We start from the raw sequence: 16,402 nt of genomic DNA on the forward strand, positions 1-16,402 counted from the left end.
CTTGATTAGTTTCCATCCATTGCTTGCTTTGTCTTGGACAATTTAAGTACTGACCAAAGATTCAGAAGAGCTACTTCAGTCAAAGCACAGAGCAGAATAAAAATAGAAACCCACACTTACATGCTTCAATGGTTAAGATCAGGAATCTGGAGAAGGGGAAATGAAGAAGGGCGTATCAAATGGCAAGAGCCATTGAATAAATGACTTAAAAAGTTTATTTTTTTTAAAAAAAAAACCATCATTTTTTTTTAATCTGCACACAGAGAGGATCGTCTTCAACCTGTGGGAATAATTTATTGGCCACATTCCACAGGATATCTTTCTTTTTTTTAAACCAAGCAGACAGATTTTATTATTAGCACGAAGCAAAGCACGAAGCAAATACAAGAGGAGTATTCACATACCACCATGGCTTCTACCCCCCCCCCCAAGATTCTGGAAGGTGGAGGTTTTCTCCGTAACGTTTTCGATGCAATGCTCCAAGGGCTCACCAAGACTATTCCGTATTACAGGGAGTATCTTTAAAAAAAAACAAAAAAACGCAACCACCCCACAGGTAGCCTATAGCGCTGTGAATCCGGCACACTTCATTCATCCTTTTGGACCTGATGTCCCTGGTTGTGTTGACTTTTAATTCTAGCCCATCTGTTATCCAAAAGTATCTAAGCCGGGCTCTCCAATTTTGGCCACTTTAGGCTTGGCGGGGAATTCTGGGAGTTGAAGTCCGCCAAGCTTAAAGTTGCCAAAATTGGAGACCCCCCCAATCTAATAACAACTGAAATACCATTTCAACTATGGAAAACAAACATTTTCCTTATTGCGCTTCTCCATGTAGCTCTGGCCCCTAGGATGCCGAAACCTAGTGCCTTCCAAATTAAGTTGGCAATGATGGCAAAATGAAAAAAAAAGAGAGAGAAATTCCGGATAGGATCCCGCAGTCTTATCCTTGCTAGCCAAAGGACCGGCTGTTACGGATGGGAAGAGACTGGGCTTTTGAGAAAAAGAAAAGAAAAGCAAAACGGCGCCAAGGTAAATACTGAATAAATATTTCCAGCATGCTTGACTAGACCATTCAAATCTCGGTAATGCCCCATACCCTTTTCCATTCTGTGAGCAGGAAACCTGCAAGAATGGCTGAAAAGTTAGAATAAATCTCTTTCGCAAAGTAGGAATGGGCTTCCGGATAAAGATCTCAAAAATGCCACCGTCCAGGCTGAGAACGTTAGAGAAATGAAAATTTACAATGGAAACACTGCGTCAACTGTAAATATTGCAATTGCTTATTAGAAACACTTATGTTCTTTTTCAGTCTCTCCAGTCTTAGAATATTGTCTGCAGGGGGTTCCTGATGATCTTCCCTACCCAAGCGGCACCTAGAAAACATCTCTGCCCCATCCAGGGGCCGCAGGTGAATATACCCAGGCTCCTGCCAAGGGAGAGCGTAAAGAACTGCTGCCTACTGACAATGGCTGGTCCTCCTGCTGGATGGCACTCAAGATGGCTATAACTGGTCCCTTCTTCCCAGCAGGTGGAAGACAAACTTAAGCAGGGGTAAAAAAAGAACTTGGAGAAGGAGGTACAGCAGCTGTGGGCGGACAATTCACACCACTGGCACTTGATTTGGCTCCGTATGGAGGGCGGCAAGATTTTGCGAACAAGAATTCGACTGAAGGAACCAGAAATGTTCTCAGGAAGTCACAAGAGCTAGGTTCCTTGTAGGACATGGCTGTATCCTTAGATTACAAGCTACGAATCATAGCATGGACACTGCGTGGTAGTTTTCCTAGAATGGATGAAATGTACATTTGAAAAATATCACGGCCTCTGAGGATGAAAGGGGGGGAAGCCCTCAAAGCGGAGAGAAAAAGGTCTGTTGAGTGGAGAAGGACTCAAGTTCACCATCTGTGGAGAACATTTTCATGCTACATATACAAAAAAACCAACATTTGTATCGAACACCGAGAGAAAGCACCCAAACGCACATATTACCTGTTAAGCCAACGGGTTTCATTCACAGCCCACACAAAAAGACAATTTGCCAGCAGTCCTGCAATTGTGAAACTCGGGGGGGGGGGGGACTATAGAGACGGCCCCCTCACACCCGACACTAGTCTTTCATGACCACTGTCCCCACCAAAAGAAAAAAAAAAGAGGAGTTTAGGATGTCCTCAGAGAAACGGTTGCAGGTTGATCTCTGCAATGTAAAATCCAGTTGGGTGGGAACCACAGGAGTCCCAGTCCTCTGATGGAGATGGTGGTGGTGGTGGACCCATCCGTACAAGGAACGGAAGAGAAGATCAAGCTTTCTGAGTTCCCTCATTCCTCTCTTTCGTGTTGGAGGCACCCCAACAGGCCTCCTCTGGAGCCCAACACTAATGCCACAGGCTGTTCTGGGGGGGTGACCGGGAGGGCTTGTTTAAAGAGGTGACCACCAACCCAGCACTAAGGTCCAGGCCTCGTCCTTCTTTCTCCTAGAGCGAGACACAAAAAAACACTTGTCAGGTTTCCGAAAGATGCCCTAATTAATTCAACAGCCTCGAGCCAAGTTTCAAAAGAAATCCAGTCATTTATTAGGAACAACCTTTCGGCAATACCCAAGCAAAGTTAGATCTGATCTCATGTAAGTTATGGCTGAACTTTGCTCCCATTTCTCCCTTTCCCTCAGTCTGTGTCATAAATCACATTATCCAATGAGGTGTTCCAGCAGGCTGCAGAATTCCATGCTTCCCAAGCCTGCTGTGGAAATCGGAGATCTGACTGTAGCCGAAAGTATGTGTGGAATGCGCTCCCCCCCTTTCCTCACATGGCAACTTGATAACAGACATGGAAATGCTTTACGAGTTGACATACACTTCAGTTCAGGAGGCATTTGTAAAGTACAGGGGTCAACAACCCCTGACTCTGGAGCCACATGTGGCTCTTTCATCCCTCCGCTGTGGCTCCCTGTCACCGGTCAGTGCCACAATTTTGAGAGGAGCTTCCAGTTGGGAGGGTGGGGAGAAAGCACAGCGCGCCAGTAGGAGACTCTATGGCCAGGGGTGGGTTTTCTGGTCAGCTCCACAATTGATAGGGCTTTTGGTTAGGACAGGTAAAGGAAAAAGGACGCCATGCTAGGAGGAGACTCTATGGTGGGGGAACCGGACTTCCTGTCGGCTCCAGAATTGAATGGGGGGCTTCCGGTTAGGATCTTTAGAATACTCTTTGAGTGTTTAAGGTTGCCGACCCCTTGACTAGTAGAGATGAAAAAAGGGAAGCATTTTTTTTAATTTTCTCTCAAACTCTGGAGTAGGAATCATAAGGCCATGTAACCCCTCCTGTAAAAAGTAGAATATTTAAACTACCATGGAAAGCGAGGCTTTTAGTGATCAGACACTGCTGGGAGGAAAGCTGGGGGGCATCTCAGAGGTTTCTAAGGGATCAGTGGTCCCCTACACAGCTGCCTGCTCTTTCTTATAGAATAGAGTAACAACGTTAGTGTCTCTTTGAATGTACACTAATCGGCATATACTGAAATGAAATTTCATCGCATGCAGCTCTCAAAGGGTCTCCACCTCCAATATACACTACGTAAAGATGGCAAAACAAATAATACAAAATAATTACTATACCTACATATATTATATGGCCCAGAGAAACAACACAGTATAGTTTGGATGTATACATGCACACAGCGAGAGAAACGAATCTTCTGAGTTTACCAGGCGGATAGATGGCCCAGGGAACAAAGCTATTACAGAATCTGGAAGTCCTGCTAGAAATACTTTGAAACCCCTTCCCAGAGGAGAGCAACAGAAACAGACCATGAAGTGGGTGTGTGTGGGGTCTCTGACAATGCTTTGAGCTCTAAGCACATAGCACTTATAAGCCGTATTCTGAATAACAGGAATAATCTTCTCTGCTGTCCTTACCACTCTCTGTAGGGACTTTCTATCTGAGGCACTTCTCTTCCCATGACCCAGGAGAACCATTGTTAATGGGAAAACATTACCCCAGGTCAGAGGGACCAGCATACTGGTGTTCAGCACTCACTCTCCCCACTCTGCCCAGCTGAGTTCTGAAATACTTACAGCTCTGTAATCCAGGAACATCTCTTTAAATGCCAGAAAGTCAGTGAACGTGAGAAGCATATCAAAAATGTCTCCAGCTATTTCATCCTTGTGCTGCCTGCAAGTGAGGGATTCGGATAGGTGATTAATGTAGAAAAGGTATTTGACAGTGTAAAGGATTATAAAATTTGTTCTGGAGCAATGAAGAGGAAAAACACTACAGGTAATCCTTGCTTAACAGCCACAGCTGGGTCAGGCAACTTGGTTGATGAGTGCCGTTAACAGTCGTTAAGTGAAACATCATGTGGCCATGACTGCGGTTTCACTGCCAGCTTCTCCACTTGCTCTGCTCGTCAGAAGCCAGCTGTGAAGCATTCAAATGGTGATCACATGACTGCAGGATGTTGCAATAGTCATAAGTGTGAGGAGTGGTCATGAAGTTATTTTTTCAGCGTCACTGTAACTTTGAATGGTTGCTAACAGGATACTCTTAAGCAATGACTACCTGTTACTCCTTCCATAAATGTGATTATGCAGAAAATGACAGGGTTACTTAGAATATTTCCAATAATCCCTGAAAAAATTACATCATTACTATAATGAAGAATTAGACAATAAGGAAAAAGGCCACACTCGTTCTTGACTCTATGGGGCGGTGCTCATCTCCGTTTCAAAGCCTAAGAGCCACCGCTGTCCGACGACGTCTCCGTGGTCATGTGGCCGGCATGACTCAATGCCGAAGGTGCACGGAGCACTGTTCCCTTCCCACCAAAGGTGATTCCTATCTTTCTACTTGCATTTTTACGTGCTTTCAAACTGCTAGGTTGGCAGAAGCTGGTACAATTCACGGGAGCTCACCCCATTATGCGGCGCTAGGGATTTGAGCTGCCATCCTTTCTGACTGACAAGCTCACTGTCTTACTCACTGAGCCACCATGTCCCTACACTGACATTAGCTTTGATCTAATCTAAAAAGGGAGGACAATCAGTGTCATCAGAGGACCGGCTACCCAATTTTCTTTACACTTCTCCAAGGGAGAATGTAACCCCAAAGCCATCGGCGTGTGAAATGGAATCCCTGCTTAAGGGTTCTGTCTTGAGATTGGTTCTTTCGTCGCCGTGTTCGGTGCCAAGCAATCCTGAGTTGTGAAATTAGAAATCAATTGCTTTGGCTGATCCCTTACTGCAGTTCTTGCTCGTGGGAGACTCTCTGAAGTCATAGCAGGGAGGCAGACAATCCCCCAGTCCATATGGGGCTTAGGAAATGCAATCCTCTACTTAAGATTAGGCCCCTAGCCTGCTGTCAGGTGCCACCTGCTAAGGGTCTGGGGAACATTTTAAGAAATGAATCGAGCGTCTCCGGCTACCACAGATTCTCCCCATCCACCGACTTGCAGCTTCTTCTCTCCAAAACGTTTCTACCACTTTTTTTACTATTAGTTCTGGAAAGTAATTTACTACAGGACAAAGCTCTAGGGCAGGGGTCCCTAACCTTAGTAACTTTAAACCTGGCAGACTTCAACTCCCAGAATTGAATGGGAGTTGAAGTCCGCCAAGGCTTAAAGTTGCCAAGGTTGGAGACCCCTGTTCTAGGGAAGAGTTCCGCTTTCCTCCTTTGTGAACTGGCAGAGGGGGGACGTTTCCACTTAGAGTGTGGCCAGCAAGGTTTATGTCTGTATGGCATAAACCGGCAGGTGACCTTAATGACTCGCTAAAAGAATACAAATGACCAGCTGTCTGCAAGCAATTTGTGCAGGTCCATCTGCACAAGCGGCGTACGTGTGTGATGGCCGGTCACACAAATGGAGTGCGTCATTTGGGGTTTCCGCTGGTTTACCCTGGACTGGGCGAACCGGTAGTGGTGGGAGGCTCCACCCACACACCCGGAAGCTTCTGCACATGTGTAGAAGCATCGCGCAAGTGTGCAAGAGCGCAGTAGTAAAATAAATTTAAACCCACCACTGGAGTGCATGTGCACACAGCTAGGTTGTGAAAGTGGCGATGTACATGCGCTCGCCCAGTATCTGCAGCCTAGTTGCAAACACCTCACAGCCCACCAGTTGCCCTGGACCCAGAGGTTGGGAGCAAAAAAGACTAGAGATTCCAACACAGATAGCCCTTGACTTATGGCCACAACTGAGCCCAAAATTTCTGTTGCTAAGAGAGACATTTGTTAAGTAAGTTTTGCCCTATTTATGAAGCGCGGTGGCACAGTGGTTAGAATGCAGGCTACTTCTGCTGACAGCTGGCTGACTGCAATTTGTCAGATCGAATCCCACCAGGCTCAAGATTGCCTCAGCCTTCCATCCTTCCGAGGTGGGCCAAATGAGGACCCAGATTGTTGGGGGACAATAGGCTCACTCTGTAAATCGCTTAGAGGGGGCTGTAAAAGCACCTTGAAGTGGTATGTAAGTCCAAGTGTGATTGCCATTTGCCCTTCCTTCTTTCTTTCAACAAATTAACAGAGTTGGAAGGGACCCTAAGCTATTTCTGAGAGATGACAATCCAGTCTCTTCTTGAAAGCCTCCAGTGATGAAGCTCCCACAACCTCTGAAGGCAACTTCTGTTCCATGGGTCGACTGTTCTCTCTGTCAGAAAATTCCTCCTTATTTCTAGGTTGAATCTCTCCTGGATCAGTTTCCATCCTTTATTCCTTGTCTGGCCTTCAGGTGCTTTGGAGAATAGCTTGACCCCCTCCTGTCTGTGGCAACCTCTCAAATATTGGAAGACTGCTATTGTGTCTTCTCTGCTCCTTCTCTTCCCTAGACTAGCCATGCCCAGTTCCTGCAACCGTTCATCGTATGTTTTAGCCTCCAGTCCCCTAATCATCCTGGTTGCTCTTCTCTGCACTTTTTCTAGAGTCTCAACGTCTTTTTTTTTTTCTTCCTTCCTTCCTTCCTTCCTTCCTTCCTTCCTTCCTTCCTTCCTTCCTTCCATCCATCCATCCATCCATCCATTTGCAGTGTTTAGAGTGTAGTACTGCAGGCTGATTCTGCCCGCTGCCAGCAGTTCAATCCTGACCAGAGGCTCAAGGTTGACTCAGACTTCCGTCCTTCTGAGGTGGGTAAAATGAGGACCCAGATTGTTGGGGGCAAGAGGCTGACTCTGCGAACTGCTTAGAGGGGGCTGTGAAGCACTGTAAAGCGGTAGATAAGTCTAAATGCAACCTTTCTTGCTACAGTCGTTAAGTGAATCTGGTTTCTCTATTGACACTGCTTGTCAGAGGGTTGCAAAAGGAGATCACATGACCCAGGGACCCTGCAACCCTTACAAATATATGTAAGTTTTCCAGTGTCTGAGCTTTGATCATGTGACAGGGGGATGTTGCAATGAATGTGTGAAAAACAATCGTAAGTTACTGTTTTCAGTGCCGTTGTAATTTCCAAATGGTCATTAAACAAACAGTTGTAAGTCAAGGACTACCTCTAATCCTTTTGTCCCTGTTGTCAGTAATAGATGTCAGGGTTCATCTTACTATTATTTCCCTGGGAAATGAAATCTTGCTTGTTTGTAGGTGACCAAATACTTATTTTCCACCATAATTTGCAAATAAATTCTTTCCAGATCAGACAATGTGATTGTCTGGATTTGTTTTCTCATTTTGTCTCTCATAGTTGAGGTCTACCTATGATGTCAATTACAGGCCTCAGTGGGAGAACTTGCACAATTGGTGGCTGACCAAATACTTTTTTGCCCCACTGTGTATATATATGGTGGCACCCCAGGAATATGCCCATCCCAATGTTCCATGAAACCCAAGGGCAGCAGCTCACCTGCCCAAGATTCAAAAGGGGAGAGAAAAAATTTACAGAGAGTCCTTGACTTACAACAGTTCGCTTTTCACACTTATGACCCATGGTCATAAGCATCCCCATGGTCATGTGATTTTCATTCGGATGCCTGACGACTGTCTCACATTTGTGACGGCTGCAGTGTCCCCGGAGGCTCATGTGTGATCACCTTTTTGTGATATTCTGGCAAGCAAAGTTCATGGGGAAGTCAGATTCACTTAACAATGGTGTTGCTAATTTAACAAATTGCACTTAACAAGTGTGGCAAGAGAAGTCGTAAAATGGGGCAAAACACACACATTTCTCACTTCACACCATCAATTTGGGGCTCAATTGTGGTCGTACGTTGAGGACTCCCTGAACAGAGGAAAAACAGAGGAAGACGTCAGAACAATAAAGAACTCAACCAACTTTAAACATAAAAAACAAGGCAGAAACACGACTTACTGCAAAGATAAGGTGAAGGCCGACATGTTGAAACCAGGAATCCTGTCCAAAAGTTTCGCTTCAATGTATTTTTCAACTAAGCAGATCTAAAATGAGAAAGTTTTATTTATTGCCTCCTCCTTATTTATACACCGTTCCAATTGTGCATGGCATACATACCTGGCAGCCATAAACCAGGTTACAATAATTAAAACTGTGTTTCTCAATCCTGGCCACTTGAAAATACCTGGACTTCCAATTCCTGGAATGGTAACCTAACAGGTAACCACTGAGAAGCTAAAGGTAACCTGGAGATAATTCAGAGGGCACAATTCTGATTTACAGTCTCTCTGATGGCTGAACGTTTTAATGAATCTGTGGCAAAAATAAACCCTCTGCCCTCTGAACTTGCTATTGAAGGTACAGTTGTCTGATAATGAGGATGCTATGTTTAATGCACTTTCTTTTTCAACAACTCAGCAATTGAGAACGCATAAGAAGAGTGGTCAAAGGTACAAGCAGGTGTACTAGGTGCCAGTGGAACGGGAAGTAGATTAAAGTAAAGTTCGGGCCAGCTCTTTGATAGCTAATGACAATCTAGATCAGTGATGGCTAACCTTTTTATCGTTGTGTGCCACACCCATAATGCAGTGTGTGCCCACCCCCCATGCATGCACACGTGACCCCTGCATATCCTGCACAGCAAAGACCTGAAAACCAGCTGGCCAGAGGGAGGCGCATGCACATAGGCAGTGGAACAGAGCTGGGACGATGGCTCATGTGCTCGCAGAGTGGGCTCGGCATGCCACCTGTGGCACGCATGCCATAGCTTTGCCATCACAGATCTAGATTGACTTCTTGGCAACAATATGGTGGGCAAATCCACAGCTCTGGGATCTCCTGGTAATGTGACAAACAAATACTATCCGTGTCCATCCTTGCTTAGACTTTCCGAGATCGGATCAGCTATAATCTCCACCTCTTTAAGCAAGTTAAGTAATTAGGGAAGCAAATGCCGAGCTAGCAGGAGAGAAAAAGAATCTCATCTTGTAATGGAGGGAGAAACATTTCTGTAGGTAATAAATCCTGGGGATTTGGTAAATAGGATTTGGAGATGGGCCATACATTGCTCTCTTTTTTTTTTTTTTTAAAGGAACTATTCCTCCTTATTTAACATCATAACATTAATTGTATAGGTAGTCCTCGACTTACAATGGTTTATTTAGTGACCGTTCAAAAGTTACGGCACTGAAAAAAGCATTTTGGAACCGGGCGCCGGAAGTGATGGGCAAGCATGGGCACATATCCCTACTCGCCACTTCTGCCTGCCGCTCCCGCAAATTGAGCTGTGCGCAGGCTTGCCCACCACATGCACGGAACAATCCCCGCCTCTCCCCCCTGATGGTCCGGAAGGCTGAAAAGGTTGGGGAACTCGGTTCTACTACATCATACATTTCTCTGTGTTTGAGCGAAGTCAGAATACGCATTCTTGCCCAGTTGGAACTTTTAGCATCTTTATAAATGAGCCAAACAGCAATTCAACCTCGTTTGGGGGGGGGGGGGATCTTAGCCGTATGGACCAAAAAGACCACAACAAACTTACATATTCATTAAAGATAGGTGTGTAGACCAGTTTATTCTCCTCTGTGTCATCAAACTCTCGGTAGTATTTGTCCATGAAGTTTCTTTGTATTAGCTGGAAGTCATCATCTGAAATCACAAAAAAAATGTGTTAAATAGGGTGGCTATTTAGCTGAGAGACAGTGAGCCCATTCTTCAGGCCCGCTATGCTCGACTTGCCATCCAGCACATTGTGCTCTGGGTCAAGCATGACAACAGCGCAGCTGCAACTTGTGGGGGAGGAGAAGGGTGCACCATCTATGCAACCACTTCCATGTTTCACTAGCTAGGAAGGCTCTGGTAGGAACAGAATTCTTGGAAGTAAATCTCCTTAAGTCTTTTGGAAGTCTCCTTGGAGAAAGGACATCTATTCCCTGGAGCAGGGGGGGTCAAACTCAAGGCCCAGGGGCGCTTAGATCTGGCCTGCGGGGGCCGCCCTGGAAACAGCGAAGGACCAGCCCGCGGTGCCTCTGCCAGTGAAAACTGAGGTCGGGAGGGCTGTGTGGGGCCCTCCCAAACTCTGTTTTTGCTGGCAGAGGGTTGCAGGAGGCCGTCGCAGCCAGATACGGAGCTCAGGAGCCTGTTTTTGCTACAGAGTGCTCAGGCCACCACAAGCGCCCCCCGACATGAGTGATGTCGAGCTGGCCAGGCCCACCCACCCCCCTCAAGATCAAAGACAACCCTGATGTGGCCCTTGAGTTTGACACCCCTGCCCTAGAGAACTTGACAGGCCTGCAACAGTGTTCCCTTTATGATGAACATAATGGTTTACCATATTTTTTGGACTATAACACGCACCGGAGTACAAGACGCACCATGATTTTGAAGAGGTAAATTTTTTTAAAAAGTTTTTGCACTCAGCAGGCCTCCCTCGTTTTTGGAGAAAAAAGGGGGCATGCAGAGCTTTGGGAGACTCTTAAGCGTGCTCCTGGGGGCTGGGGAGGGGGCAAAAATGAACGAAAACAGCCCGGTTTTCACTCATTTTTGCCCTCCCCAGCCCCTAGGAGTACTTTGCAAGCCTCCCAAACCCTCTGCGCATACATTTTTGCAAAGAGGGCAGGGTTTCGGTAGGCCCAAAATGCTGTATTCGGTGTATAAGATGCACCCAGATTTTCTCCCTCTTTTATAGGGGAAAAAGGTGCATCTTATACTGCGAAAAATATGGTATATAGGAGGAGTGAATTGACATGAAGCGGACTGTCTGATCATTCCAAATGCTGGCCTGATCGCGGAATCTCATCAGGTTTGGCATGTCGTTCGAAGAGCCCTGTTCCAGATAATGTGTGCAATGACAAAACACAGATCAACTCTGTCTAGCAGACATTAAAATGAGCGATGCTGAAGATGGGTTTAAAATCTTCCATGGAGTTGGAAGTAGTAGATTTAAGCAGCCGTCTAGCAAGGATCAGGGTTCCACTTCAAGTGTCTTCCTCAGGTGAAGAGCAGGGCCAAAAGAAGACAAATGTCTCTGGACATCCTCTCATCATTCTGGCAACAGTGATGGATTCAGAGGCTTTTGACCCCGGGGCAGAAGCAATATTTATAAACCAGGTCAAAAACAGATGACCTCCTGGACCAGCAGGCTCTGGCCCACATCAGAAGCTTCCCTTCATGCATCCTTAGAAGGAATTGAGGGTAGAAGAATCAAGAGAGGCACAGAGTTATTCTCAGAAACTTGGGATCAGGTAAAGGTAAAGGTTCCCCTCTAGTGCTAGTCATCCCTGACTCTAGGGGGCAGTGCTGATCTCCGTTTCAAAGCTGAAGAACCAGTGCTGTTGTAATGCCAAAAGGCACACGGAACGCTGTTCCCTTCCCACCAAAGGTGGTCCCTGTTTTTCTATTTGCATTTTTTACGTGCTTTCGAACTGCTAGGTTGGCAGAAGCTGGGACAAATAATAGGAGCTCACTCCGTTACATGGCACTAGGGATTCAAACCACCAAACAGAACACTGTTACCTTCCACCAAAGGTGGTCCTTATTTTTCTACTTGCATTTTTTAACGTGCTTTCAAACTGCCAGGTTGGCAAAAGCTGGAACAAGTAATGGGAGCTCACCGCATTATGCAGCACTAGGGATTCGAACTGCCGACTTTCTGACTGACAAGCTCAGCATCTTACTCATTGAGCCACCCTTGGGATTACTGAGGGACACAGCTTCTGAGAAGTCAGGTCTTCTCAGAGGCAGTCATGCTCAGATTAGAGCAAGGCACATTTGATGCAGAAAACAGCCTGGCTTGGAATATCTGTTGTAGCAACATTGCTCAAGCACGATCATGGCTTGGTACAAGGAGCGTCCCCATGTTTGAGTTGGCTTCCTCCTCTTCATGCTGTCTTCCTGGTAAGCTGGACGGACTATATTTATGACTGTGAGATTAGGAAAGTATATATATATATTTAGGCCTATCAATCAAACACAAGCTGTTCTTTATGAGGCTGGAGTGCTGAGGGAAGCCTTTGGAGGGCAGTATTAACTATTAAAGCCAAGCTCACCCATTACAATGTCTTCCAAATATCCGACAATAGCATCGAATTCAGCATCAGAGGGCGACGAGCTGAAATAAAAAGACGAGGCATTTAGATTTCAGCAGCCAGGGAAGGTGAAATGCACATTATGTAAAATTCCCCATTATAATTTCGGACAAATGACTGCCTAATCTCTTCTTAAAAACCTCCAGTATGGGAGCACCCACAACTTCTGGAGGGAAGCTATTCTACTCATCTTTCTCACTCTCAAGAAATTTCTCCTTATTTCTAGGTTGGATCTCTCTTGAATGATCTTCCGCCTGTTATTCCTCGTCAGGCCCTGTGGTGTCTTAAGACAGTAAGTCACTCTTCTCTTCTTTGGGACAGCCCCTCAAAAGTACTGACAATTATGTCCTCCACCCTCAATCCCTCTCTTTGTTAGGTTAGACCAGGGGTCGGCAACCTTAAACACTCAAAGAGCCACAAAGGTCCTAACCAGAAGCCTCCTGTTCAATTCTGGAGCTGACCAGAAGTCCGGTTCCCCCACCATAGTCTCCTCCTAGCGTGGAGTCCTTTTTCCTCTACCTATCCTAACTGAAAGCCTTATCAACTGTGGAGCCAACCGGTGACAGGGAGCCGCAGCAGAGGGATGAAAGAGCCACATGCGGCTCCAGATCCCCTGGGTTAGACATAGCCAGCTCCCTCAACCGTTCATCATATGATTTTGCCTGTAGAACCTTTATCATTTTTGTTGCCATTCTCTGCCCTCTTCTTAGTCAAAATATCTTGGGAAGCCTCGCGTTCCGTCTACATCCCCCATTCCAAAGTTTTCCCCAATTGGTTGTTTCAGGTTCCCAGAGGCTCCACCTTCCCTCTTCCCTTAACCACTCCAAAAAAAGAACGAGAATTTTCATCCCACCCTGTAGAAGATCACAAGGCTGGGCTGCCACTCCCAATCCTCCAGCTTTGTTGCTTTCCTTACATTCCCAACAAAACCGCATGCCTTGCAGGCGTAGAAATAAGACTTACATGGATACACCGAAATTCTCTTCCTCTAAAGCCTCCATTGTTGCTTTGGTACCTGTGTTTATGAAGGAAAGATTGGAATATAGGTTGATTCATTTTCGGAACCCAGGGCACATCCCAGACACCCAGGGGTGGGGTTGAAAAATTTTAAGCAACCAATTCTCTGCCCGGTTGCTGGGTGGACATGGCCTAGTCCACCATGGTGGTAGTGGGGGGGGGGCGTTTTTCCCCTCCTCAGGCTCCGGTGGCTTTCCTCGAGCCTCTGGGAGGGCGAAAACGGCCTCCTCTGGCCTCCAGAAACCAGAAATGGGCCCGTTTCCAGACTTTTGGAACTTCCGGGAGGCCCGTTTTTCGCCCTCCCAGATGTTACTTTTGCTCCTTTGGAAAACTTTTATGGCAGGGGTGTCAAACTTGATTTCACTGAGGGCTGCATCAGGGTTGTGTTCGACCTGCGGGGGTGGGGGGTGGCTGGGTGGGTATGACCATCTCAACGTCACTTGTGCCTGTCATAGCCCGAGTGCTCTGCCAGTAAAAACAGGCTCCCAAGCTCTGTTTTCAGCTGCGACGGCTTCCTGCAGCCCTCTGCCAGCGAAAATGGAACTCGGGAGGGCTGCACATGGCCCTCCCTAGCTCCGTTTTTTCGCTGGCTGTTTTCGCTGGCAGAGGCACCTTGAGTCAGTCCTGTGCTGTTTCCAGGGCAGCCCCATGGGCCGGATCTAAGCACCCCATGGGCCACATCCAGCCCCCAGGACTTGCGTTTGACACCCCTGTTTTACGGTATTGCCATAGACATGAATGAGGGGGGTGACATTGGGCTGAGCAATGCAAGATCTCCAGAATTTATTTATCAAATTTACATAGTTGCCCATATCACCAAAGGCAGCATACCACTAATGGGAGCAATGAGCATGGGGAATTCTGGGAGATGAAGTCTGCCCATTTGGCGGTCATCCAGACGAACCAACGGGGATCCTGTACCAATGTTTATATTATTTGTGGGCTTTTTATCAGTAGAGGAGAGCTATAAAAGAAATGTCAGGAATGCATCCGCTGTAATAAGTCAACCCCTTTAGGCTCAGGCGGCTTTGCAATGCTGCTCAATCAATTCATCTAATTAAGTTACAATTAAATAAGTATTTTCCTTTGGGCTTGGAGAGCCTTTGAAACGCTGCTCAATCAAAAAGAAAATTGTAAATTAAAATACATAGGTTCTTCAGGCCCGGGGCCCCCTTGAAATGCTGTTAAATAAATGAATACAATCAACTGAAATAAACCAGAATAAATCAGTCCTCCAGGCTTTTGAAACACCACTACATGATTAAATAAACAAACATAAGTAAATAGGTGGTTTTAGGCCTGGGGCAGCTTTGAAACATTGCTAAATTAATAGAAATAACTAGATTTACAGGGGTCCCCAAACTTGGCAACTTTAAGACTTGTGGACTTCAACTCCCAGAATTCTCCAGCCAGCACAGCTTTTTTATATATTTAAATTTAAATTATTATATAGGTAGGTGTCTGTGTGTGTATAATTTAATTTATATTATTATGATAGAGAGATAATTATATTATATATAATTTAATTTAGGCCGCCCAGAGATTTAAAACCGATTTCATTAAAAGCGGGAGCTCAAGGTGAAAAAAAGGCAGACACCCACCCCCTACCCCCAAATCGGGGCTGCAGCGACTCTTTCCTATCGAAACCTGCCCTTCTTGACTCGGGAGATGAGTCTCCCGCTCCCAGCGCAGTCTATCTGCGGCCACACCCGTGGGCCAGATCCCCTAACCCCCCTCCCTTCCCATCTTCAACAGCGCCATGGGACCCTTCTGTGCCCGGGTCTCCGCGCTGCTCACCGGGATCAAAGCAGAAACGAAGGCCGCCGCGGGGCCGATGCCGCCGCCATCAAGTCCGTTAAAAGGGCCGCGGCTTCCCCCACCTCCCGTCGTCCGGGCAACCGCCGCTTCCGGTAACGCGAGCTTCAGCCATGAGCCAATCGGGAGGAAGCGTGGGGGAAAGGGCGGCGCTTTTTTTGTTCAACAAGGAAAGGCCAATCAGAGGCGGGGGAGGCGGAGTTTCTGGCTTCTCAGCCTTGCAAAGGAGCGGCTCTCCGTCTTTCTCTGGCTGGCGGGAGAATTCTGGGAGTTGAAGTCCACAAGTCTTAAAGTTGCCAAGTTTGAAGACCTCTGGCTTAAAACAATATTGTGCACGCTTCCTTAAGTTGTTCAAATATTTACCGATTTGTTTTGGGTCCGCTGTGCGCTAATGAAATGTACTCACATCTTGGGATAGACACCATTCCCTTTTAAGGTCCTGAATCCAATGGAAAGGATTGAATTCAATGATCACTGGGGCGGCTCATCAGAGTAGAGCTGGAAGGGATCTTGGAGGTCTTCTAGTCCAACCTCCTGGTCAAGCAGGAGACCCTATACCATTTCAGACAAGTGGCTGTCCAATCTCTTCTCAAAAGGCTCCAGTGATGGAGCACTCACAACCTCTGGTGGCAAGCTGTTCCACTGGTTAATTGTCCTGCTAGGCAGTTTCTCCTTAATTCCAAGGTTGCTTCTATCTGGGTTAGTTTTCATCCATTGTTTCTTGTTTTGGCTATTGGCAGCACTCTGCTTCTTTGCCCCTGTTTTCTACAGCATGCGTTAAAATTTTTGAACCTTGTTCCAATGATAGCATCCTAACAGTCTTCCAATATTTGAGGGGCTGCCACAGAGAGGGGGCAGCATCCAAAAGCCAGACAAGGAAGAATGGATAGAAAGCTGGAGGCTTTCAAGAAGAGACTGGGCTGACATCTGTCAGAAATGGGGTAGGGTCTCCTGCTTGGGTGGGGGTTGGACTAGATGACCTATAAGGTCCCTTCCAAATATGTTATTCTATATAATGATTTTCTTCAGAGCGAATTTAGCATTTATACTATACTGTTAAACATTTATTTGTTTTGAAATTTGTACTCATCATTAACAGCTCTGAATAGAGTAGGAAAGAGGTTGAAATGAAACCAGAATGAATCAGTCACGTATTTTG

At 46.3% G+C, this 16,402-nt stretch overlaps 1 protein-coding gene across 1 annotated transcript; it reads right to left on the reverse strand.

The window, feature by feature from the left end:
• Nucleotides 1-192: 192 nt before the first annotated feature.
• ARL2BP (ARF like GTPase 2 binding protein) lies at nt 193-15,344 on the reverse strand. Its single transcript, XM_087728690.1, has 7 exons — nt 15,226-15,344; nt 13,375-13,426; nt 12,373-12,434; nt 9,867-9,973; nt 8,285-8,370; nt 4,068-4,164; nt 193-2,471 (listed from the first exon to the last, which is right to left on the reverse strand). Exons 2-7 carry the CDS (start codon nt 13,410-13,412, stop codon nt 2,373-2,375), a joined length of 489 nt encoding a protein of 162 aa, XP_087584816.1. The 5' UTR covers nt 13,413-13,426; nt 15,226-15,344; the 3' UTR covers nt 193-2,372.
• Nucleotides 15,345-16,402: the final 1,058 nt, after the last annotated feature.

The sequence above is a fragment of the Thamnophis sirtalis genome, unplaced genomic scaffold (genome assembly GCF_051295495.1).
Source record: "Thamnophis sirtalis isolate CommonGarterSnake01/CBP01778 unplaced genomic scaffold, rThaSir2_p1.2 scaffold_14, whole genome shotgun sequence".
NCBI lineage: Eukaryota > Metazoa > Chordata > Lepidosauria > Squamata > Natricidae > Thamnophis > Thamnophis sirtalis.

Coding starts and splice junctions, on each gene's coding strand:
- ARL2BP (XM_087728690.1), bottom strand. CDS start 13,412: ATGGAGGCTTTAGAGGAAGAGAATTTCGGTGTATCCAT. Junction 12,435..13,374: donor GAGAATTTCGGTGTATCCAT/GTAAGTCTTATT, acceptor TTTTTATTTCAG/CTCGTCGCCCTCTGATGCTG. Junction 4,165..8,284: donor GCCTTCACCTTATCTTTGCA/GTAAGTCGTGTT, acceptor CCTCACTTGCAG/GCAGCACAAGGATGAAATAG.